Here is a 26,506-nt window from a genome sequence, read left to right on the forward strand (position 1 = left end):
AAACGGCTGCAGTTCTCTCCCAGTGGTTTCCTGTCTGCTCTTTCTTCCTGGCCTGAGTCTCCTTCTCTCTTGTTGGGCACTTCTGCATCTGTTAACCAAAGAGACACAAGACCACCAAAGTCAGGAGGACTGAGCAAACTGCCAAAGTCTCCACCCTCTACCAGAATTCTCATAGCAATTTATGCTTCCCTTGTTGGCACTTATATTTGCCTTGTTTAAGCAGAGTGACCTAGATGATTCGTTCATTTTGATGTTCTCTGGACCTCTTGCCTTTTACACAGCAGATACTAAAAAATATTTATTGAATTGAATTCTTACCAGCAGTTACTGTTTATTGAGCCATTAATTTGCTAAGCATTCTTCCAAGGGTTTGTTATTTAATTTTTATGTGATGCTTAATTTTACGTGTCAACTTGGCCATGGTGCCCACATATTTGGTCAAGCATTATTGTGGATGTTTCTGTGATAATTTTTAGATGAGATTAACTCTTAAATCAGTGAACTCTGAGGAACGCAGATTGCTCTCCGTATTGTGGGTGGGCCTCACCCAATCAGCTGAAGGTCAGAATAAACACAGACTGATCTCCTTGGCAGGAAGGAATTGTGGCAGTAGGTGGCCTTTGGACTCAAACTGTAACTCTTCCCTGGGTCTCCAGCCTGCCAGCCCATGCTGCAGATTTTGGACTCACCAACTCTCCACCATTGCATGAGCCAGTTCTTTAAAATCAATCTCTCTCTCTCTCTGTGCCTCCCTGACTAATAATACACTTTTACATCTAACCATTTATGCCCACTTTATAGGTGAAGGAGTTGAGGTTCAGAGACATTTAGTACCATGCCCAAGGGTACATGCCTCACAGGTATGGAGCCAGGATTCTGATCCAGGTATTTCTGAGCCCCAGGGTGCTACAGCTTCTTATACGTGAATTCAAGGCATGAGAGCACCATGAGTTGCATGTAACACAACCTGTATTTACTATAAAGTGTGTCTTCTTTTTAATGATTCACAAACTACCTTGGGATCTTATAGTGCACGAGACTCATCAGTATGCAAATACCTTATCATCCAAGTGAGATGCGAAAATGCCCGTAAGCAGAGAGGGTTGGTGGACACGGAGGCTGTTCTTTATTGCACGTGAACTTGTTTGGCATATTTAAGCCCTGCGGATTAAATTCTCTCCTTTCCAGTCATAATTTCCAGTATGATCATGAAATAACCACACAATTTTTATAAACAGTCAACTGCAGGATCTTTAGGAATATGAGAGGGAATTAAATGGACAAAACTGTAAAATTAACCGTTTTGTTGAAAGTAAGGTTGCATCCCCTCCCTCCAAAAACTTTCGTTTAAAGAGAAATGAAAGTTTCATTTAAACTTTCAAATAAAGAGAAATAGGCCGTCCATGTGGATGAAATTAAAATAGAGAAGAGCAAACAGTGCACGCGGAGTCCCCGCCTCTTGACGGCTCTTGCCGCGGGCTAAAGTCCCATGTTGTACCCTTTCCCTAGGAAAAGGCAGCAGTAAATATTGACTGCAGGATCAATTGTCTCTGTTGAAGCCGCAGTCTGCCTCAGTCAGAGTGAGCAAGCCAGGTCACACTGGATAAAGAGCTGCTTTCAGGACGACTGGTCACCCCCAGACACAGAGACAGTCTGCTGGGATCGGAACTGAAATGATCCTTCCCAGAATGGAGAAGATGGTGATGAAGGTGCTGATTATGTTTGTCCTTGGAACGAACTACTGGTTCCACTACTGTGCAGGTAAGGAGTTCAGGGTCAGGCCACCTGCCCTTGATGATGCAGAGCTGTCCTCATCCATGCATCCTGTCTCACTGTGTCCTCATGTGTTTATGAGTCCAGGTTTTCCCGTGTATGACTATGACCCGTCTTCCTTGACGGCAGCCGTCAGCGCCTCCGTGGCAAAAGTGAATTCCCAGTCGCTGAGCCCCTATCTGTTTCGGGCGTTCAGAAGCTCAGTTAGAAGAGTAAGTGCTTGGTATGTCTGCTCTAGTCTTGGTATGTCTGCTCTGGTTTTTTCTTTTGTCCTTTTTTGGGTTACACGTTAAAAATTTTCCAGTTTAAAAAGATAATAGCTACTCATCTCTTTCACACTTTTTTTTTTTAATAGAGAAAGGATTTAATTATAATTATTGTCGTAAAGCTCTCAAAGCTACTTCGGATGACTGATTCTTCTTGCATTTTTCTTCCCTCTGGCATCATTTCCTATTTCCAGATGTTACCCTCTGCACATCCTGCTTCTGGACCCAAAGTCCCCATGGTTCCTTTTGAGATGTTTTATTAAAAACTGCTTGTTTATTAGAAATGAGGCTTTTTCAAGTTCAGCAGTTCTGCTCCTAATACTTATAGGAAATAAATTCTGGCTTTTGAGCCAAAGAAATCCACTTTGCTTTGTCAATTTTGTAATAGTCTGTTTCCTGTTAGCTTGGGGAAATGGGGAAAAGATGAATTTTCATGGGCTTCCAGTGACTAAGGCCGTGATTGGCAAAGAAAGAAACAGAATTATCCTTCCAAGGAAATGAGAAACTAGCAGATCGCCTCCCTCCTGGCTGGGCCCCAGGTGCTTGTCTGCTCGTCTTCCCGTGCAAGGGGGGTGGGGGGGCAGCAGAAATACCTGCCGGAGAGTTTAGGTTAGGTTAAGAGCTTAGGTTAAGATGCGGGGTGAGGAGCTTCTACAAAGTTCCTGGTCCTACAAACGAGAGCTCGTTGCAGACGGGCCGCCTGGGAACTGCGAACTGTGGAGACATGGCCAGGGGTCCAGGCAGCGGCCGCGTCCTCGCAGAGGCCAGAAGGGCATTACTTCCTCTTCACCTTCATGCTCACCTCTCCCATCCCTGCTGGGCACCACCTTAGCACACACCTTGTTTGTCCCCTCTCCTCCTGTGAAGGGCACACAGCTCATGGCTCCATAGCTCCAGTCTCCAAATACAATACATTCATCTTGACCCAGCTCCTTCATAAACTAGCTCAGTTTCTTATTTCCAGATTCCCAGGAAATTAATTGAATTGTCCCAGCTGTCTTTTCTAATTGGGTCATAGGTCACGAAGATGATGCTTTAGCTAGTCCAGAACCAGGCTGTTGTGGCCAGACTGGGGTCACTTGGCCTGGCTGTCGCGGTGCGAGAGCACGGCGAGATACGTGTGGTCAGCTGCCAGGCCAGAGGGCGAGTTCCTTCTGGAGGAGGACTGGGCAGAATGAAAAACCCCTCCGTCGTACACTGACTGTTTGGGCTTCCATCTTTTGCACTTAATGAAATCCACGTTTGGTGTGGGGCAATCGGTGTCCTCTTGCCAAGCTTGCAAATGAGTTTAGATTTGCTTGTAATTTAGCTAGTGCTTGCTACAGAAGAAAGTTAGTAGTTAATTAAGCGAATAACATCATGAGGACAGGTCCCGAGAGAACCAGTTACGGACACCATGGAAATCTGGCCAGTAGAGACGAGCTAGCATGAGGCATAGTCATCCAGAGAACATTCCAGCGTGTGGGCCATCTTGGTATCAGACACCTGAGCCCAGACACACAGGTACCTGTAAAGAAACACACCTATGTATGTGGGCGTGTGATCCTTAGTGAGAACACAGGAGGGAGATGCCGCTCTGCCTCCTGTGCGCTGCTCTGCTACCTGGAATTCTGCACATTCTCGTTTCTTTCCAGCCTTTTCTCACTATTCAAATTCATTGGCCAAGTTACATTCACCGTGTCCCTTCCATGAAAACTTCCTTTCTTCTCCCAATGGAGGAAGAACTCTCCTGCTTTGATCTGTCCTGGTGATACATCTTTCTTCTTAGAAGTGGTTCACATTTTGCTTTATTGTATGCGTTAGTCATGCCTTCTATAAACACCCTGAAGATGGCCCCAAATATGCCAATTCCCTTCATAACAGTAGCCATGAGAGATCCACTCAGAGCTAAGCAAAGTCCTCAGGAAAGAGATGAAGGAACAGATCAGATCACTGTCCCTGAGGGTACAAAACAATTCATAAAATAGTAATAGAAATGAGCTCGAAACATTGCGAAAAATGTCACCTCTCCGACAGCCGACAAAATCAGAATGAAAATAACCAGGGGAAAGGTGAAAGGGAAATCTCAAACACTGCTAGAGAAAATGTAATTTGGTAAAATTATCTTTGCAACGTGCAATTTGTTAAGCATGTTTATAAACACGTTAAACATTAAAAATAGCAAATGTTTATAACATTTGATCTCATAGTTTCATTTCTAGGAGTGTGTCCGAAGGAAATAAGTGGTTTGGTCATGTTCGTGTATGTGCAGGAGGTTTGGGGTAGAGTTCGGTGGGCTTAGGGTGAGGGGTCCGGCCCCACTACTTTATCCCTGAGTTTGCTTCATAAGCCCAGTGGTTCTCGACCCCTGCACATCAGCATCATCTGGGAGATTGAAATACTCCTGATGTCCAGGCAGGATGGTGACTAATTAAATCCCAATCCCTGAGGGTGGGGCTCGTATTCTTACATGTTTCCTGGTCATTCTAATGTGTAGCCAGGGTTAAGAACCACTGCGATTTACCAGGGACTTGGATCAAATGCTCTTGCCATTGATTTTAAGTAACTTAACTCTTGGGCTCCAGGTTTAAAAAGGATGGGAGAGCATGGGGAAACGGAATCAGCCACGATGACTTCCTTGTTCCAACATTGACACTAGGCACACACAGACTGTTCTCTCAATGTACACAAGCAGAGAAAGGAAAGGTGGACACAGGCCCTGTGCTGGGGGTGAGAAACAGAGAGGCTGGACCAGGCCGTGCTCCCATGGAGCTCAGATACCACTGCAGAGAGAGAGGGGAGGGAGAGGAGGGGAGGGGATGAAGGGAGAATGGGGTGCAAATTCTATAAGTGAAGGTAGTCTCAGAGAGTGGGGAGTCCTGTGGAGAAAATAAAACAGGGTGATGGATGGGCCTGGGCCTGGGCTGGGGCAGCTGTCAGAGGGGAGAGAAGTCGCCACAGAGGTGCCGTATTTGAGCTAAGACTCACTCAGTGACGAGAACCTCCAGCCGTGGGAGGACCTCCTGCAGGGGGTAGCTGGGAGGAGGTTTTAAATAAAGTGCAAGTAGACCTTCTAAGATCTCTGCAGCTGTTGTGTGGAGCGGGATGCCAGGAGGAAGCCCAGACAGCAACTGTGGGAAGCAGATGGTGACCTATGGCAACTGAGGCTCTTAGTGTGGGGAAGGTGAGGAGTAGATGGATTCTGGGATATTTGGGGCAAAGCCACGGAAGCTCTGGGATCCTTTATGTGTCTACGCCCATTTCTGTCCATTTTTACCTTTCCTCTTTGCACGTTTTGCTTTTTGGCTTTCTACGTTTTGCTAGGCAGCTATACCTGAGCTTTACTTTTTGTCCAATCATAAGGGCTTAGTTTGAAAATCCTAAATGATCACTGTGTTAGTCAGGCTTCTCCAGAGAAGCAGAGAAGAGATGGACAGAGTCAGAGACAGACAGAGACAGGGAGAGATAGATTTTAAAGAATTGGCCCACACTACTGTGGAGGCTTGGTAAAGCCCAAATCTGCAGGGTGGACCAGCAGGCTGGAGACCCAGGGAAAAACTGACGTTGCGGTTCAAGTCTGAAGGCCGGCTGTTGGCAGAATTGCTTCCTGCTGAGAAAAAGGTCAGTCTCGGCTCTAGTCTGACCTTCAACTGATTGGATGAGGCCCACCCACATGAAGGAGGGTAATCTGCTTTCCTCAAAGTCCACCACTTTAACCTCATCCAAAAACCTCTTCACAGAAGCATCCAGATCAATGTTTGACCAGAGCTCTGGGCACTGTGGCCCAGCTAAACTGACACATAACGTTAAACATTGTACTCTCCAAAAGGAACTGTTACGGGTATTTTATGGCTTGTATATTTTTATTTCTTTTTGAAATAAAAAAATCAAAATATACTCATTATAAAGAGTCACAGGATACAACAAGAAAGAGAAAACCAAGAGTAACATTCGTTACCCAGCCCTCTGAGACACCCACTATGAACATGCGGCAGGTTGTCTTTTTGGATTTTTTTCTCTTCATATGTGGGTATAAAATATATATTTTTTAAAAAAACAGGACCACACTGTAACACCGATTGTAAAGGACCATGATTTATTTCAGCCGTAACGCTGGGTTTGGGATTTTCTCCAGTTGATTCCTTAGGGTTGAGTATTTGGGTTGTCCCACATTTTTCAAAGAACACAGAGCAGAAATTCACTGGCTGAAAGTGAATTCAAATGAAAAAGCAGAGTTATTTGACTTTTCTCCATATTCTGGAAAGGGTGCTTAAAAGTGCTTAGAGATGCAAAAAGTTTGCAAAATCATCTCACAGTTAAAATTATCAGTATGCAAACCCCCTGCATTTTCATCTTTTAAACTAAGCTTTTGTCCTGCCAGGTTGCTTTCATCAGGTTGCTTTAAGAAATTGTGGAAGCATGATGGGGGGGGGGGGCGCTGGCAGGGAGAGCCTGCTTGATGCGCTCCAGCTGAAGAGTTTTTAATTTTTTTAAGAGATTCAGATTTAATATCTAATATGTAAAAATGATCAGTAAACAGGGTCATAAACAATGGCAAGGATGAGTTTTTTTAAATCTCAGAATTTTTTTAAAATTAATTAATTTATTTATTTTTGCTGTGTTGGGTCTTCGTTTCTACGCGAGGGCTTTCTTCTAGTTGCGGCGAGCGGGGGCCACTCTTCATCGCGGTGCGCGGGCCTCTCACTGTCGCGGCCTCTCTTGTGGCGGAGCACAGGCTCCAGACGCGCAGGCTCAGTAGTTGTGGCTCACGGGCCCAGTTGCTCCGCGGCATGTGGGATCCTCCCAGACCAGGGCTCGAACCTGTGTCCCCTGCATCGGCAGGCAGATTCTCAACCACTGCGCCACCAGGGAAGCCCAAGATTGAGTTTTTAATCCTATTTGTTTTTAGAAAACTCAGCTTGTATCAGCACTCCTCATCCTGCGTCAGAAAGAGACACAAAGATGCCCGCATCCCGAGCTTGGAGCTGTGGCCACTTATTTCCAAAGCAAACTATCCCGTTACTCCCTGCCTGAAAGTGGTCCCACCGACTGTCACAGTGCTGTCACCACCTCTCTCCCCACTGGGCAGTAGGTGAGTGTGTGGGTTGACTCAAACTTGCCAAAGGATGGGCTCAAGAGCTCAAAGGGAAGGAGTTTTCGGAGCCTGGGGTGGGGTCGGGCAGTGGAGCCCACCTCCCTGCTGCCATCTTGTCCCTGCCCCCGTGTGCTCTCTTTGTAGCAGCGATGGTGACTCAGATCTCACCTCTTCGAAGCCTCTGAGAACTTCTCATTGCAATGAGAATGAAGCCAAAACTCGTTCCCACGGGCTACGGGACCATGAACTACCTGGAGCACTCCTTTCCACCTTCAGGGTGTTTGGTTTTCCTCTTGTTCATTTTGCTTCACCACCACCGCTGGGCTTGTTCTGCCCCAGGACATCGGCTCTGCGTTTTCCTCACACTATGGGCTCCTTCCCATCCTTTAAGTCCCAGCTTAAATACGCCTTCCTTGGGAGGATTTCTCAGGCGCCTCGTCTAAGCTCTCTGCTCTCCGTCCCCACTGCCACGTTGCTTTTTTACTCTTAACTCTATAGCCATCTGGAAGGTCCTTGTTCAGTTTTCTTTAGTGTGTTTGCTGTGTGGTGCCCCACCACCCTGCCCCAGGTGGAATCTAAGCTCAGTGGGGTCTTCCCTGCTGTGCTTCTGGTGCAGCACACACAGTGGGCATTTAGTAAGTCAGGAGATGTCCGTGTCATCGGAACAGCACACTCATCAGGAAGTTTGGAAGGTACCCCCAGTATCCCACCCTTGGTGGAAAGGAGTGGAAAACTGTGTAATCTTATTCATAGATCCGAACTGATCAACCGGGAAGCGGGACTGGATAACACTGTACAGCAGAGATGTACTTGCTACTTACTTATTTCAGGAATTATTAAGAAAGTATGGAGCATTCTTTTAGGAAAATGACACTTAAAATACTTTGCTTTTGCTTTGGAAATAAGTGGCTAGCTCCAAGCTCGGGATGGAGGGGTCTTTGTGTCTCTTTCTGACTCAGGATGAAGAGTGCTGATACAAGTAGAGTTTTCTAAAAACAAGTAGGACTAAAAACTCAGCCTTGCCATTATTTATGACCCTGGTCATTGATAATTTTTACATATTAGATATTAAATCTGAATCTCATACGTACGTTGACACTTAAAATAAGTTGATTCTTGTTATTTGCGGCAGTTACATTCCATAAAGATTCTGCGAACACTGGGTTAGTGAATCCTGAGCCGTTTATCCTGGGGAAATTCAGGGTGAGGTTTCTGAGAGCCTCTGGTCACAATATTTCGGTTAACTGATCAATATGTGCCCTTGTTTTATGTGTGTTTTCACTTAAAGACTTATTTAATATATATGGTTACCATTGAGCTCACTGTACCAGCGCTGTCACTCAGGCCTGAGCAAAGCTCAGCTAACACATGTATTTTCTCTGTCAGGCACATCATAGCCTTCCTGTGCTTAGGAAACTAGACAGCTTGTCAGCACTAGGCTTGGGGGCCAATTTAAACAGCAAAATCACCAAGGAAAAGCACAAAAATGAGAAAACCGCGACACACATAGACCATGAAATTGACGTGTGTACGGTCTGGCGGCAAAGAGCCTGCGCCTTTTATCACCACATCTGACCCCGGTCGGGAGCGTGTGCGTCTGGCGACTCAAGTTCTTTGCCGCCCAGCGTGTCTTCATGAGTGGTCGTGAGGGCGCCCGGTACTGATTGGGGTTAGATGTACATTTTAGCAAGTAGGCAAATTTGCAAGTACGGAATCTGTAAATCCCGAGGATTCGTCATAAATGTAAGTCATTAGCAGCAGTGCTTAGCGTGGAGTCAGGACACCCAAGTTCTGGTCCTACTGTCTCAGTAAAGTCTTGTGAGCCTTCGGTAAAGCACTTCTTCCCCTGGTCTTCAGAATGAGGGTGTGGATCTGGGTGATTGCCACGAGAATTGAGAGCTTTAGTGGTGGGGTATTCTGTCCCTTTCTCTCCTTGTGCAAGGAGACACATTCCTAGCGTGTGACCTTCAGAAACACATCTGTGGCAGACTGACGCTTTGTTTTCATGAAGGTCAACATCCTGGATGAGGACAGCTTGACCATGGACATAGAGCTCCGCATCCGGGAGACGACGTGCAGGAGGGGCTCTGGGGAAGACCCCGCCACCTGTGACTTCCAGAGGGGCTACTACGTGGTAAGAGTCGGGGGAAAGGCCACCAGCCCAGAAAACAACGCAAGGGAGCACCTGTCTTCCTACATCGCCGGGACCTGATTCAAAGCCACACCAAGGGCTTGGCCACTGCCTGGCATCTGGACACCCTGGGAGGCACCACTAATTGTGTCCACGCTGTCCCCTGGGCAGGGGTGGCGTGACTCAGTGGTCGAGGACTCGAGCTCTTGGAGTCCGCGGTCCTGAGTAATCCTGGCAAATTATTTAACTCCTGCTGCCTCAGGTTTCTCAGCTTTCCTATTTAAAAATAGGGATAATTGGTTCCAGGCAAAGTGAATACGAAGAGGCCAATAGCCAAGACAAATCCCAGAGACATTTCAAATTCTATTTTAAATGAATTTAAAATGCCAGCTGTGTTCCTGGTGCGAGGTGCACTGTTTTATAGTTGCCTGTTGTATAACATCTGTCTCCTCCACCAGCTTGGGCTCCATGGGGGTCAGGACCACAGCGTGGTCAGTTTCATCTCCCCAGTGACCAGCACATGGCCCCATGCTTTGTTAACCCCAGGGATGGGAGGCACCCCAAATTCACTGTCCGAGGCGTTCTCGTTCAGATGTACGAGGTCTCAGGGTTTTGTTACTTTATTGTTGTGATGTCTGGGTCGTTACACAGGGGTGTCAATCCTGAAAAGAGGACCCGTTGTTTTGTTGTTTCGTGAGACTTTTTGCTGTGGCTCTGTTTCACAAAGGTCCCAAACCCAAGTGTCACTAGCATTTGTTTCTAATGAAATCTGAGGCCAAGGGAGAGCAGAGCAGGGTCCTTGGGAGATCTTCCCATTTCTTGTTGTTCAAAAGGAAAGGCATTTGAGGGAGCCCACTCAGTGCTCAAGAAGGGAACATCTTCTTTCCCTCAGGACTTGTAATGTAGCAAAAGCCTAAGAGATATTTAAGTCATCATTTGTTTCTGCTTAGGTCTTGAGAAATTTTCATTTTGGAAAAATGAAATGTCTCTGTGAATTTTTCCTTTCTGTCTGCATCATTGCGTCAAGCCCTATGGTGTTGCCTGATTTCTTAGATAGGTCCTAACCATTTCTACCAGCTGCCGGGCATGGAACTCACTGCTTCCCCTTTTCCAGCCGGCAGTTGCTTGCAGAAGCACCGTGTGGGTGTCTGCTGAGCAGGTGCAGGACGTGTGGGTTCGCTGCCAGTGGTCCTCCAGCTCCTCCGAGTCTAACAGCAGTGAAGAGGTAGGTGCAGGGGCTTGGCATCCTTTGGGACAGCACCTACCTCTTAGGGTCTGTGTGGGTCTGTGACAGGCAGGCCAGTGTGACAGAGTAGCTGGAGCATCACTCGGGTATAGCTCTGCTGACTCAGCTGGCATCTCCCTTTTACACCTGCAACCTCATGTTCAATATCCCTTACTTTTTCCAGTTCTCTCTCTTTTCCTAAGATTTAGGATGTGAGCTTAAAATAACAATGAGCAAATCTTCAAAGTTTTAGATCTAAGTATGCATCTCACTGCCTCTGTGTTTTAGTGGAATGAAGAGGGGCATTTTTTTTTTTTTTTACGGTACGCGGGCCTCTCACTGTTGTGGCCTCTCCCGTTGCGGAGCACAGGCTCTGGACATGCAGGCTCAGCAGCCATGGCTCACGGGCCCAGCTGCTCCGCGGCCCGTGGGATCTTCCCAGACCGGGGCACGAACCCGTGTCCCCTGCATCGGCAGGCGGACTCTCAACCACTGCACCACCAGGGAAGCCCAAGAGGGGCATTTTTGATACATCAGTGTTCATTTACCAGCTCTGCAACCTAGGTCAGGAGATTTAATCTCCATGATCTGAAGCTTCTTCATCTGTTAAATGCCAGTAATAGAGACCACCCGATAGGAAGTTGAGAAAACCAAGGAAGTTGATGGACATGAAAGATCTGGTCCAGAATCTGGTACGTAATAGATGCTTGGTAAATGGCAGGACACCTCTTTTTTCCTTCAATTGCACTGATATTCATCTGCAATAATACTGTGAAATCAGTATATATACATTTCTGACTTGGAATTATATTACTTATTTGTCTGTGTACTGACTGCTTTCCTTACTGGAATGTACATCAAATGAGGGCAGGGAATGTGTGTTTTGTCATCTAGGACAAGGTTTGATACAGGGTAGATGTTCAGTCAATACTTGAATGAATACAAGAAAAATGAGGAAGAGATTGTCAAGAATATGATATGAGGAGGAAGCTTCTAGACTCTAATTTGGGATAAAAACATAACGATTACGTTATTTGTTTATTCATAATGGATAATATCTTTGACTGCTACTTAAAAATTGTTTCTACCATTATACAGCCAAATCTGTCCAATGACATCTTTCTCTACGTATATTTTTATTAATTTTTTCAAGATTTAAATCTGTAGTGAAAATTACATGAAAAGAGTATACAATTTCAACTTCAAGAATTACACATAAAAGTAATGTTCCTCTATTATGAACATACCCAGGACTTCCGTATTTTATATGGAAGTCCATTTTAGAATTAGGAAGGAGTGAGAAACTCCTGTTGCAGGGGTGTTTTCACTGTTGGAAGGAGAATTCTGCAAAAATGTTCAGTTGAGCATAAGGTTATTGATCAATCTCGTTCTCACTGGCAACTTTTGAGTGTCAATCCCCAGGAGATTTCTGGATCCTATCTCCTTGATGCTAGTTCAGGTACCCAGGGCCTCGACTCCAGTAAAGTATCCAGGATGTAAGGCACGCTTCACAGCTGACACAGTGGCGCATGCGTGGCCAAGCTAACCCAGGAGTGACAGGGACCAAGCATCATGTCACAAGCATTTCGTGTGTATTGATTTTGTGGTTTGCGTGGGGGAAGCTAGGAGACAGTGGAGAGCAAGAGAAGCACTGCTCTGGCTCTTGTGGGGTTTGTGGATGAGTCTGGGAGTGTCCATTAAGCAGGGGTTACCCTGACTACCAGGCAAGCTTTCGGGAGCACGTAGCAAGAGGATGCAATAGCGTGTGGGGTCAGAGCGAGCTTTCCCCGGGGGCTGAAGGGTGGGTGACCGCAGGACAAAGGGCACAGGGTGTGGAGGGGAAGGATGAGGAGATTCCCAGCACAGGGGAGAGCCTGACGGAGTTCCCTGATGTGTGAGGGAAGCTAAGCTGATGGGTACAAATGGACAGAAATCCATCATGACTGGGAGAAAAATATGAGAAGAGAGGCATAAGGGTGGGGCTGGAGAGGACACCAGCCTGGTCAAGGTGGACCTCATGGGTCATGTCAAGGAGCCTTGGCTTGGGGCTAGTCAAGGGCTATAAGTAGGGAAGTGACAGAATAGATGAAGAACAGACTGGAACTAGGTAAGAATGGATGGGGACACTGGGAGGCTGGCAGGGCAGGTGAGAGAGAGTGCCAAGTAGAGCTAGGAGTTAGTGGTGAATGTCGAGAGAAATGGATGCCTGTTCTTCTATGACCTTTAACACATTTGAAGTTAATAAGTGGCCCCCTAATTTAACCCCTCTTCCATCTCTTTGGAAAGAGATGGAAAGTTGATTTGGAAAGTTGATTCTGATTGTTTGCACAACCCACAAACCTACTGCAACTTGCTAACTGCAGACTGAAGACTACTCACTTTTCTTCCAGTCCCAAGTTTTGTAAGAAGACTCTGATACTAAGTTAAGTTAGTCCCGGAAACAAACAAGATTTTAAAATAAACTCCCAGGTTGCTTTGCCTCAAAGACTAGGAGATCATAAAGGATGATGAGCAAAGAAAAAATTCCTTAAATTAAAGGATTCTGCAATTCGAAAGAAGGAGAAGAAAGCAGATGGAGATTTAAAGTAATTCCTGGCAACTCTAAAATAGATTTCTTACATGAAACAGAAAAAAAATTAGACGACAGCTGTTAACCATTTTCAGTGAAATAAATGATGATACTACAAACATGAAAGACAATTGACTGGAATGAATTTAGACATAGAACAAATAAATCATTGTTGGAAGTAGGGAATAAAAGAAAGAAAACTGAAAAAAAAATATCCCAGAGTAATGAACATAAAGGCCACTTGAAAAACATATGTAGATAGTAAAGGAATTTCCAGAGGAAGGAATATAATGTGAAGAAAGATGGAAGCCATGGAGAGCAAGACCAAACATCCTAATTATTACGAAATAGGACTTAGCTCAAATGGAAAATATCTGGTAAGCATACAATGAGAGAAAGTGTCTCTAATATAAAAACATTCAGGTTTTCCACTACATAATTTTAATAAGTATAAATGCTTTGTAAAAAGATTTGAGCAAATACATTTCTAAAATTGCTAATATTCTCTCTTAACCAAATAAATATTTCAATTATGGGCAGTTTTTATTTTTACTTTTTTAATTTTGAAAAAGAAGCATGTAGAGGATAAACGATTTCTATACGGCACTTCAGTCAACCACACGACGAAACGCTAACATCTGTAGGATGATGAATGGACTTGATTTTGGACAAATCCTTCTGATTTCAAGTGGATGGGATGAGGTTTGGCTGGAGTTTCAGCCATGAGACCCAAGACAGTGCAAAAGGAGAAACTGAGGAAGAGTGAACAGGAATTCTGAGCTCGGGGGAGCAGAGTTCCAGGCCTTTCATTTATTTACTCTCTCCCATTTCAAATGATAGAAATTCAACTAGAAGCGACCTAAGCCAAAATGAGCTAATTCCCTGGCTCACGTCCCCAGAAAGGAGAGGAAGGAGTTGTCCTCTTGGACAGCTCAATCTAGGGACTGTCAACACTATCTGGGCCACATTCATGTTTTTCCTTCTCCGTCCCTCCTCCCCTTACTGCAGATGAGTGTTCTCCTTGTAGCTGGAGGCGAGACTGCCAGCCACTCCAGATTCATATCCTCTAAACTTAGGAGGAAACAGAGCACTTCTCTCTAGCTCCAGCTGGAGATACCTCTTGGTATTATTCCCGTTGTCCTATCTTAGGTCATGTGTCCCATTTTTATTTTAATAACACTGTTATTGAAATAAATTGGGTTGGCCAAAAATTTCGTTCGGGTTTTTCCATACGATGTTACAGAAGAAGCCGAACGAACTTTTTAGCCAACCCAATAATTCACAGACCATACGATTCACCCCTTTAATGTGTACAGTTCAGTGGTTTTTAGTATGTTCATGAGGTTGTACAACTCTCATCACTATCTAAATCATGAACACTTCGTCATCCGGAAAAGAAACCCTAAGACCCCTTACCCTGTTCCTCGTTCTCTCCAGCCCTTAGTAACCGCTAATCTACTTTCTTTGTCTATAGATTTACCTTTTCCAGCCATTTCATATAAATAGAAACATACAATATGTGTTCTTTTGTGAACGGTTTATATTAGTTAGCATGTTTGGAGGTTCATACATGTTATAGCACGTATCAGTACTTTTCATTGTCGAATAATACTCCATTGTATGGATAAGCCACATTTAATTTATCCATTCATTAGTTGATCAAAATGGGGGTTGTTTCTACTTTTTTTTTATACATATCTCTTTTTTTAAAAAAATTATTTATTTATTTATTTATTTGATTGCACTGAGTCTTGGTTGTAGCTGCCGGGCTCCTTAGTTGCGACACGAGAACTCTTAGTTGCGGCATGCGGCATCTAGTTCCCTGAGCAGGGACTGAACCCAGGCCCCCTGCATTGGGAGCGTGGAGTCTTAACTGCGCCACCAGGGAAGTCCCCGTTTCTACTTTTTGACTATCGTAAATAATGATGCTGTGAGCATTCATGTGCAAGTTTTTGTGTGGGCATATATTTTTATTTATCTTGGGTATTTACCTATGAGTGGAATTTCTGGGGCGTAAAGTAACTCTGTGTGTAACTCTTTGAGAAACTGCCATGCTGTTTTCCATAATAGCTGTACCATGTTACATTCCCACCAGCAATGTATGAGGGTTCCAGTTTCTACACATCCTTATGAACACTTATCATTGTCCTTTTAATTTTAGCCATTCTAGTGGGTGTGAAGTGGTGCATCATCATTGTTTTGATTTGCATTTTCCTAATGAGCAATGATTGACTATTTGTATATATTCTTTGGAAAAACGTCTACTCAAATCCTTTGTCGGAATTCCCTGGCGGTCTAGTGGTTGGGACTCCGCGATTTCACTGCCACCGAGGGTGCAGGTTTGATCCCTGGTTGGGGAACTAAGATCCTGCAAGCTGTGCAAAGTGGCCAAAAAAAATTCCTTTGCCAAATTTTAAATTGGGTTATTTGTCTTTTTTTGTTGAGTAGTAAGACTTCTTTATATATTTTGTATATGTAAGTTCCATATCAGATACACAATTTGCAGATATTTTCTCCCATCTGTGAGGTTTTTTTTTTTACTTTCTTTATGGTGCACTTTGAAGAACAAAAGTATTAAAGTTTAATGAAGTCCAATTGATCCATTTTTTTCTTTTGTTGTTTGTGTGATTCTTACATTTAGATGCATGGTCCATTTTGATTAGGAAGGGGTCCAGCCTCAGTCTTTTGCATGTGGATATCCAGTTGTCTCAGCACCGTTTATTGAAAAGATTATTCTTTCCCCCACTAAACTGTGCCACCTGCTAGGCCAATCACTCTGACAAAAGTCAGCAGGCTAACTGACTGTTCATGATGGAGAGGGTAACAGGTAGGTGGCCCAGACACCTTGTAGAAAGGTTGTGAGTCATGCAGCCACCTTACTTTGTGACTATGGGCTTTCAGTGGCTTCATGAAGACTACTCGTGCACACTTTTTGTTTTTTTTTTAATTGAACACATATGGGGACTTCATAGAGAGAAAACTCACAAATTTGACCTAAACACAGTTGATTTGCAAGTCCATATAACGAGGTTCTGTCTTTCTCGTCCACAAAACAATTGGGGGTCATTTTGAGTCTAGTGGAAACGTTTTTAGACAATTTAAACTTCATGTAAGTTGCTTTTCCCCACATGCTTTTTTAGACATTACATGTTCAATACCATATAAAATTATTTAATGTAATGTATTGCCTTATTTCATTAAAAATAAATTATATAATACATCTGAGTCCTCCTGACAATATTTGCATATTTTGCAGTGTCCTTCCTTTTCCTCTCTTTCATGTGCTGATACATACTAATGCCTACATTTACTTAGATGGTTTTGGGAGATATCTTGGGATCCTCTACATCAAGAAACAGTTATCTGCTTGGTAAGTTGAGATCCGTTCTTTTTAATATACATATATGTGTGTGTGTGTGTGTGTGTGTGTGTGTGTGTGTGTGTGTGTGTGAGAATCAACTTCATATTGAAGCTCTCTATCAAGGAGTCATTTAAAACTAGAAATATCTGTACATAAGCTTTGAACAATTACAGAAACCACAGAAAATAAACATTTGCTTTTGCTCCTTTCTTAACAGTAGGCAATAATGTTACAACTCTTCATTTAGGCCACTCTATATTTATGCAGAGCCTTTCCATATATGATTCCATTTCATGTCCCAACATCTCCGCCAGTTAGGCAGGACAGGTGTTGGTTTTTACTATAAGAGGGTCCCCCAGCTTGAGCACGCTTTTTCCCTCCTGGGTGCACGACCAGTTTTAGGAGCCAGGTATGAAACAATGTGTCGGTGGAAGGATCTGGACTAAACCTCATCTGACTGGCTGGGGCTGAATTCTGTAATCCTCCAGCCATAAGACCAGAGGTGACCATCCCGTTAAGAATCTTGCTTCGGGGAGGGAGGGCTTTCTTTTTTTCCCCTTCTTAAGTGGTCTCTCATTGGAAGTGGGACTGAGTTAGTGTTCTATGGCTTAGGAAACATTTCTACCTATTGGTAAAATAGGTAGATAGGAGGACTTTTTCTATTGGAGCTGATGGCAGCAAAACTCTTTGGTGATCTCTCACTGCTTCCTTCCTGGAAAAGCGTATTTGTGGCATCAGTAATAAAGTCATAGAACATTCCAGAAGTGGGCAGAGGGGGCCTGCCTTATGACTGTTACTGCGTTACAGGTCTCATTCCTGACAGATCAAAAAGTGAGCCATTTTACGAACGGTCACTTGCTAAGTGTTCCTGTTTTCTTCTGTAGGACACCGAACACATCCTTTTCTGATCAAGCCAGACTCTGCTGAAGTCATGTCATAAGAGATAAACCCCTGAAATGCAAAATATTTTAAGGGAAAATGAAAAAAAAAGAACAGTCCTTCATAAACCAGCTTTGCAAATCATTGAAAAGCTAACTTTGAGGCATCAAAACTCACTTAAAATTTGTCAGGAATCAAAATATCAAATCTAGCTGAGGAAATCAGCACTCACCTGCCTCCTGTCCCAATCTGGAGCATTTTCTGAAAAATCCAAACTCTTTTAAACTTCTCTTTGCCCTCCAACCTCAACTGTACTTTTCAGCAAGCAGACAGAACTAACAGTTATTTAGTTTCTCCCTTTTACGATCACTTTTCTCATTTAACCTTCATGAGAGCACTGTAAACCAGGTGTCTTATCTGCTGACACAGAAGAAATGAGTAACAACTCATGTTGTTTGTTGTAGACACAAAATACTAACTCTCTACTAATTGCTTGACAGTTTTCTCCTTCAGCTTCACAACCATATTGAGAGGGAACACTATGTTCCTTCCCATTTTGTAGATGGGCAAACTGAGGTTTAATGAGTTTCTGTAACTTGTCCAAGGCTACACGGCCAACGTAGGACTTTGATCCAGGTAGAGAGGGGCAGAGACAGGACTTAGAGACAGATCTGTCAGACTCTAAAGCCTCTGTTTTTTTCATGCTGCTTTACAGAAGAGTTGTGAAATTTACCCTCTGATCAGAGTTCTCCATGAAAATGAATAACACAGACATTAATGTTTCATTGAGCTCAGTGTCTGACCATCCTTAGGCTTTTTCCGAATTTATTTGAAGTACTAAAGCTTACAATCTGAGGCTTGCTTAAAAAAGGGCCTGAGTTTAGACCCCCTCCAATGTGCCACTTGGGGAGAAATACAGTTATTCTAAAAATGTGACCACTGCTGAGAACATTTTTGAACAATTTTTTTAGGAATTATCTTCCAAGTCTAGGGCTCATTCTTTTGAATCTCTGTAGTGATGGAAAACATGTGCTCTTGGATTTAATTTTGGAAATAAATTCAGTTAATCAGATTAATAGCCAACTTGGGTGCATTAGTCATCTATTGCTACGTGTCAAATTACCACGAAACTTAGCAGCTTAAAACAACAAACATTTATTATCTCACAGTTTCTGAGGGTCAGGAACCTGGAAGTCGCCAAGCTGGGTGTTTCTGGCTCAGGGTCTCTAAAATGATGTAGAGAAGATGTTGATTGTGGCTGTGATCTCATCTGAAGGCTTAGCTGGGACTGAGGAATCCACTTCCAAGGTTACTCACATGGTGGTTGGCAGGCCTCAATTCTTCAGAGACTATTGGAATGAGGGCTTTGGTTTCCTACCATATGGGCCTTTCCACTGGGCTGTCTGAATGTCCTCAAAACATGACAGCTGGCTTCTGCCAGAGAACATGATGAGAGAGAGAGAGAGAGAGAAGAGAATGAACAAGCAACAGAGCACCCAAGACAGAAGGCACAGTCTTTTATTAGCTAATTTTGGAAGGGATATAGCATCACTTCTGCATAGTTTATTAATCACGCAGACCAGCCCTGGTCCGATGTGGGAGGGGAATACCTGAGAGTGTGAATACCAGCGGGCCATCTCTGAGGCTGGCTACCACTCTGAGAAAATGTCATTTGGGACAAAAAAAATATTATACAGATATAAATTAATGCGACTGATCCTTTTTATATTCCTTGGAAGGTAATTCCAGAGCTGAATTCTAAAAACATTTTGGGCATTGGGACCTTCATTGACGCAGAGGGGCAGCCAACTCAGAGACTGCTTTGAACATGACAATTCAATTTAATTCAACAAATGTGTGTGACAAGCCCTGGGCAGATCCCTCAGAGGACTGAAAGATAAATGTGACAGTCCCTGCCCTCGAAGGCGTGTGGCTGGGGGTTCAGCTGTCACACCGTGCGGGCAAGAGTGGGGGAGAACCTGATAAGCAAGATGAGGTCATGGTGTTCCTGGGTAGCCTCTTGGCCGGAGGGGCTCTGGTGGTGCTGGTCACAGGCTCTGTCATTAATTTATAGTCACTAAGTCCATGTTGTCTTAGATTTTGATGTGAATGACAGAGCCTGTATATCCCCTTTCTATCTTCAGGGATCATGAGAAGGGGCTTTCCTCCTGGAAATAGAAGGGGCCTGAACCTGTGGCCCAGAGCAAGAATAAACACTGGCTTTGAGTGACAGCCTTGAGGTAAGGGGACACAGCTAAAAACACGTGTATGTAGAGATGGAAGCTACCAGCGGGGGGTTGGAGGGTGGGGATGTCTTAAAGCTGCGGTCTCTACACCTGCAGCGTCTGTAGTCTGCTCTTCAGCTCCTGTCTGGCCTCCCACCTCTTCTTCTCTCCTCCCAAATACTGATCCTCGACTGTCTCTTCATTCTTGCACCCTCAATCTTTTCCCCATGGCTTTTATATGTGCGGTTGTTGATGTGATCAAATTTCTCTAAGAACAAAAAACAAACCACAAACAGAACAGCCCCCTTTCTCTGACCCAGTCTCCCCATCTCAACAGCTGCCTTCCCTCCCTACTTCCTTCTCTGCTAAGCATCTTGACAAAACTGCGGTCTGTGATTGCTGCCCCTACCTCCCCACCTCCCATTCACTTTTCTGCTTTTTGCAAACTGGATAGTGATCTTTCAGATCTCTAGCATCTAACCTGCCTTCCTTTTCTTAATCAGTCATTTCAATCCTGGTGACCATTTGTCTGGTCTCCTTTGCCCAGTCCTTTCCTTCTTCTATAGATTACTGCCGTCTATTCCACTTGCCTGACTTGATCACTGATTGCTTCCAAACACACATCGCTCACCTTACTCTATCCCGAGATCCAGGCTCTAACATCACCTGCCCACTGGTTGCAGTTGCAGAGAGCATCCCTGGGCTCCTGAAGGTCAACTAGCCTCCTCTTCAGCTCCCTGTCTGAATAGAAGGCAACAGCATCCACTGAATTTTCTCCAGCTCAAAATTTTAGAGTATCATTGGCTCTTTTTAAAAATTTTTACTGAAGTATAGTTAATTTACAGTGTTGTGTTAGCTTCAGGTGTACAGCAAAGTGATTCAGTTTTTATATATATATATATATATATACACACACACATATGTATGTATGTATATATTCTTTTTCAGATTCTTTCCCATTATAGGTTATTACAATCATTGGCCCTTCTTTACCCTTCATCTTCTCCCGACATCCACAGGGGCCACACATTTTCTCTGGTTTTAGCCCATCGTTTCATCACTGTCACCACTGACCTGTTGCCTGAGATCTTGCCTAGGGTCCTGATTCCACGCTGTCCACCTTGCACGCTGCCCTCAGGTTTATCTGGAAATGCAGAGGAGACTCTGATCCTTCTCCATTTAACCCCCTAAGGCTCACTTCACTTATATAGCAAAGCAGAGGCAGACCCTGAGCCAGGAGGAAGAACAGCCTATTTGCCCCAGTGCTGGAGGCTGAGTCCTGGTTTTGCAAACCCACACTGAGCACCACTGCCTCATGCATATATAAATCTGCAGCTACTAGGGACTGGAGCAAAGGCAGCTCTGTCTTTTTAAAGGCTCCCAAGTACTAAAGGCACATGACGAAAGGCACATTTAAAAGGAATCGTTGGATGTAATTATAGATATGGATTCAGTGTACATTCATTTTTACATACACACACACAAGTTAACCATGAAGCTTGGGCTTTCACGGGTCTTACAGTTTACATAACACTATATGCCTTCAGGATAAAGTCCAAACTCCCTAGCGTGGCCTGCAAAGGGCTTCGTGATCCGGCCCCTGCCCACTTCTCCAGCCTCATCTCTCCCAAGGCCACCAGCCCTGAAGCTCCTGCAAAACTGAAATACCTGCAGTTCCTCCTGATCAGACCTCTACCTGGAACATCCACCTGGCTAATTCCTCCTCACTTACATCTCAGCTCAGCGTTTCTTCCCCAAGGGGTCTCCGCACGTCAGAGATACATCCCCTTATGGCTTCCCTAAAGTCCTCATCCGAGGCGAGGAGAGAGACAATTTCTGTCGCCAGCATCTCCCATGGCCCCGCGCAGAGCCGGGCCCCCAGCAAGCATTCTGGAAGTATTTTTTGAGTGGATGACAGACGCTCACTTTGGGTTCTTGACCTTCTGTTATCAAAAAATTCAGCTAAGCCTAGTATGATAAATTTTTAACCCCGGAATTTGAAAGAGGTCAACTGACATTTTCCTAAAATCGAAGGGAAATTTACCAGTGAGGCTGTGTTGGATAAAAGATGCAAATGGTAGGCTTTCTTTTGAAGCTATACACACCCTAAAAATAAAAACCAGCTTCAGGCTGAAATCAAGAAAGTACTCATTACAAAGAAACAGACTCAGCATTTTCTTTTTTTATAAACTTAAATGATTTCTTTTTGCTTTACAGAACATCCTCAGCAGGAGAAAATAGAATGCTCAATGGACTGGCTGTATGTTATTTATTAATGATTATATTGGAGATATATATATATATATATATGTATATATAAACATATATACATACACATACATATATCCCAATATAAATTTATGATCTGACTTCTGTAAAGAAATTGATCACTTAAAACATGTCTCCTTAAAGGCAGCACAGACTAAAGGCCAAACACTGCCGCCCTGGCCTGGACATTGACCTTGATGTCCCAGTTATATCCCTGCCCTGCCATGACCCTCAGCGGGGCCGGTTTCCACACTGTGCTCTGAGTTTCCTAGAATCCTAAGATAAGGCCAGCACAGGGGGTCCAGTGAAGAGCCAATCCACTGTGTCTGGAATCCTTTTCCAAGCTTTCTCTGCTACTTAGGAGCTGGGAGAGTGACATAGTCCCTAAACTCTCGGGCTCAGTTCTTCAAAGATTTATGATTATTATTTTATTTGCTTTAGTCCCTGCTAGACAAGGAGCTCTTTTAGGATGTGTTACCTTGTCATCTTTATTATTTTAGTTTAATAACATGAAAAATACAGTTAATAATATGTCTATACTAAGTTATTAATAACAATATCCATTGTCTAGTTCCTAACCCTAAAAATAGTGCCTAGACTATAATAAGGGTTCCCGCAGGTTGAAAGGAAGGAACGAACCAATGTGGGAACAAGTTCAGGACAACTCTTTTCATACTGTGGATGACGTGTTTCCTGTGGGGATCTTTCTGAAGGCAGAGACTTCGGCTCGCTGAGAATCACAGAATCCTCAGAGCTTAGCGCAGTTTCTGCAACAAATTAGGAGCTGAGGAAGTGTTTTTGTAATTTAACAACCACTGTTCTAGGATTCTTTCAGATTGCTAGAAAATCGTTTAATATGTAGGTGTGGGCAGTGAAAGGGAGTATTTAAACAAAGAGGTCTGAGATGCTTTTTCTTATTTGCTGCCCTAAAATAGGAACGGGGAAAATCAGGCCCCAGCTCTCATGTCGCAAGAAATCTGTCTGAGAGCTTCACACTTTCTTGATCTTTAGAGCTGGCCCAGCTCTGACTTTTGCATGACGTAGCGGCCTGAAGACCACAAACCACTCTGCCGCCACCCAAACCACAGCAGCGTGAGCGATGCTCTTTCCTTTTTGTGGCAATGATCAATTAGCGTGGAACTATTAGTGTGGAATTCCTATGCTCTATGGCCCAGAGCAGCAGTTCTTAGAGAGGTCTTTTGTCAATAACTGCATGGTGGAAAGAATCAGTCTCCTGATTTGATCAATTTGTCCAAAAAATATTCGTCGAATCCCCACTTCGTGCCTGGCTCTGCACCCATGAAGATCAGAGCTCTTAAGGGTGCCTGGGTCTGTGTTTGGACCTTCCACCTACGTTGCCTTACGTAAATCTTGCAACCATCTAAGTGAAGTTTTATCACTATATCTCCGTTCTGTGGATGAGGAAGCTAAGGCCTTGGAGGCCCCTCCTCTCAGAGCTGGTGCTGGGTTAGGATTAACTCCCGATGTCTGTCTGTCCCCAAAGCACCTCTTTTTCTTCCTGAATTACTTGACCTCATGTCAATATCTACACATTTAGAAAATAGCACAAGAGGGCAAAGCCTCAAGGATCATTTGTTTAAGAAACGTTTGTCACGTGTTGGGTGAAGCACCTATGGAGTAAAGCACACCTGGAAGGCCAAAACCTGAACTGGCCGGCAATGTTAACAGCATACCTACCCGCCAGCGACTATGTAGGGAGGTGACCCTAGATCCTGGGCCTCTTCGGTGAACCTGTTGAGTGATTTCAGTATTCAGAAATGAAGCTTATTAATCACAACCTCTTGGCATGATTTTCCATGACAGCCCACCCACTGGGGAAGCCAGACACCCTCCCTGCCCCCCACACATAAGATAGACAAGCCCAGCCAGCGCCCAGAGGTGGAAATCTGGCGTCTCACACCCCGCTCTGATGCTCCTTCGCAGCACATGCCGCCAACGGCCCCACCGAGTGCAGTGCGTTCCCGTCACTCACAGTAATGATGTTCTATAAAGTGGCTGCAGACGCTGAATCAGCAAATCCTGAACCATTGCGCTCCTGCGGGAAATACAGGGTTAGGGCCCTACCAGCCTTTGGTCACATTTTGTCCAGTAATCAATATGCTTGTTTTATGTGTGTGTCTGTCGAAAGACGTCTTATGTAATACATATGGTTGGTTCATTAATACTGAACTCACAGCCAATGGCACTGTCACTCGTGCCTGAGGGAAGCTTATCCCACGGATGTATTTTCTCCGCAAGGCACATCACAGCCTTCTCGCGCTCAGGACACGAGAGCACTTCAGGACTACACGTGGGGGCCATTTTAAACAGCAAAATCAGCAAGAAAAAGTACAGACATGCAAAAAACATGGCACTAAGTAGACCGCAAAAGGACGCTCGTTTACAACATGGGAGCGGAGACAGGGGGCAGATGGCCTTGAATGAGCTCGCTTGGGAACGTGGGCAGATCTCTGTCACTCTGTGGCCATCCTAGAATGACTCAGAAGCGCCAGGAGTATTGATCTGGAGGTTACAAGTGAATATTAGCGAGTAGACAAATCTCTGGGAATGATGAGATCTGCGCGCGATGGGCTCCCTACCTTTGGTTTATCCCTAGTTTCTCTGTAATCCCTCTTGTTCCTTTCCATCTGGCCTTTAAGGAAAAGGCCTCTGCACCTGCTGCCTCCAGGACCCCCCTCCCCTCTCGCAGGGCACTGGCTCTGCCCTGCTCTGTATCCGCCCTTCGTTCCTGCCTGGTCCCTGCCCATCCCTTGCCTGATGAACCTCATGACAGAATCTGACGCTGTTGAGAACTCCCTTCTTCCCTGAAATCCTCTGGCCTCTGAGACACAGCCTCCGAGACACGGCCTCCTTGGCCCTCCTCTTGGCCAAGATGTCTCTGTTCTTCGAATGGAGGTGAGGGTCACCAGGGTTCTAGCCTTGGCTCTCCCTCCACCCGCCGTCCTCCCTCTCCCAGGTCATCCCAGGCACCCTAGGGCTTTGAGGCCCACCTGTCTGGGGACTGTTTACACACCGTCCCTCTCACCTGAACCCCAGGCTTGATTAAACAGCCCCGGGATGTTTCACACCATCCTCAGAATGGAGTTCTTCCCTTCGGAACTTACTCTTCCTCCTGTATCCAACTCAGCTTCCAGTTGCCCAGACCGGACACGGATTTGTCTTGGACCCCCTCCCTACCGCCATCCAGCTACCACTGTGCTCTGCCTGCCGGTCCTTCCTCTGAAACGTTTCTTGGCTCTGACCCTCCTCACCATGTTCTGGCCTCATCACTCTAGCCTGGGGTGGTCAGCATGTTCCTGATGGTCTCAAAAGCCACCTCTGTACTGTCACCAGAGTTATCTTCACATCAGTCCTTACAGGTCAAAGTCCTGATCACCTGGGAGGTGGAATCTAAACTCACTAGTGATTTGGGACACGAGAAATCGGGCACTCCCCGCAATGGTAGGGTCCCTGTCTGTGTCCCTGGTTTCTCTTGGCCTTTGCTTCACATGGAAGACTCACACGGCTGACTGTTCCATGGTCCCCAGTCTGGGTCTGACCTTCACTCCCAGGCCCAGTGACCCTGCCTCCCAGCTTGTGCTTGGAGTCTAGCTCACACGTCTTCTGCAGAAACCTTTTTCCTCGAGGTCTCCTGCACGTGGGAAGCTGGAATTGCATTTACCATTCTGTCCTCTGACTGCCTCTGTCTTCTCTACTTGCCCGTGATTTCTGTCTCCTTCTTCTGGAGATTGGGGCTATGCCTTATTAATCTTCGTAATCCCCAGTGGATACTCAATGCACACATGTTTATTGAATGGACGAATAAGACGGATGAATGAGTGAATGAATGAATAGTCCTACCTCCAACCCCAGCCCTCAAAAGACCACAGCTACAGCCAGGCTCTTCTTAAGTGGCTTGATCGATTCCCTCCCTCACAACCTCCCACCATCAGCACCTCCTTAGACCAGACTGAGCCCGCGACCTGGCTGCAGCCTTTCCTCGGGGAACCTCTGACCCTTGGCTTTTTGAGACTTGACCTTCATTTCTGGGCCTTCGTCTCCATTCCCTGGACTCCATTACCTCCTCTTCTCCCTGCACGCGTCTCTCACCCTTTTCCTTGTGCAGGGAACTGGCTGCTTTGCATAGTTGCTCTAGTCTCTGGTGCCCTCTTGGATTCCTTTTCGAATAGCGCCCAGGAATCCTGGGCCCTGTGCCTCCATTGTAAGAGTGTGAAATGCGTGCCACAGGGTCTAATCCTCCCCTTCTTTCTTTTAACAGCAAAATGCATTGGAAGGAATAGAAGTTCCAATGAAGAAAGATCCTTTACAAATTGTGTGATTTTTCTTTTGATCAGTTCCAGTCGATAATAAATGGCTTACTTCTCCTCTTTCTTTCATCGCTTGATCTTTTCTTTTCTTTTCTTTTTTTTTAATAGGAGTAACCCTCACATTTTTAGATGAGAAGCTAATGCCATGAGGAGAGTTCACTCAGTGTCTCTGCCCGCGGGCCTGCTGACCCCCAAGGAAAGGCAGTGCCGGGCTCAGCTAGCGCAAGGTAGCAGTGCTCAGGGAGGGGACTGGCTGGAACGATCCCCATGTACACGCTGACATCACAAATCAGAGTGTTCTGTTGCCAGATACACGACCTGACAGACTCCTGCTGCGGGTCCCATGACTATCACGAGGCAAAGACTGAACGTTGCAGGCTTAGTGTTTGTTTAATCCTATTCTCTGC

At 45.0% G+C, this 26,506-nt stretch overlaps 1 protein-coding gene across 1 annotated transcript; it reads left to right on the plus strand.

The window, feature by feature from the left end:
• Positions 1–1,508: 1,508 nt before the first annotated feature.
• Positions 1,509–26,225, plus strand: SPP2 (secreted phosphoprotein 2). The gene is made up of 7 exons (XM_082841223.1): positions 1,509–1,761; positions 1,861–1,985; positions 9,125–9,247; positions 10,359–10,469; positions 16,354–16,408; positions 19,423–19,518; positions 26,051–26,225. Exons 1-6 carry the CDS (start codon positions 1,674–1,676, stop codon positions 19,506–19,508), a joined length of 588 nt encoding a protein of 195 aa, XP_082697349.1. The 5' UTR covers positions 1,509–1,673; the 3' UTR covers positions 19,509–19,518; positions 26,051–26,225.
• The last annotated feature ends 281 nt before the right edge of the window (positions 26,226–26,506 follow it).

This window comes from Leucopleurus acutus, assembly GCF_964270905.1.
Source record: "Leucopleurus acutus genome assembly, chromosome: 6".
Taxonomy (NCBI): Eukaryota; Metazoa; Chordata; class Mammalia; order Artiodactyla; family Delphinidae; genus Leucopleurus; species Leucopleurus acutus.

What these genes read in the sequence shown, in the direction of transcription:
- SPP2 (XM_082841223.1), top strand. Translation starts at nt 1,674, where the DNA reads ATGATCCTTCCCAGAATGGAGAAGATGGTGATGAAGGTGCTGATTATG. An exon ending in TCAGAAGCTCAGTTAGAAGA is followed by an intron (nt 1,986 to 9,124) that starts GTAAGTGCTTGG and finishes GTTTTCATGAAG; the next exon opens with GTCAACATCCTGGATGAGGA. An exon ending in AGTCTAACAGCAGTGAAGAG is followed by an intron (nt 10,470 to 16,353) that starts GTAGGTGCAGGG and finishes ACATTTACTTAG; the next exon opens with ATGGTTTTGGGAGATATCTT.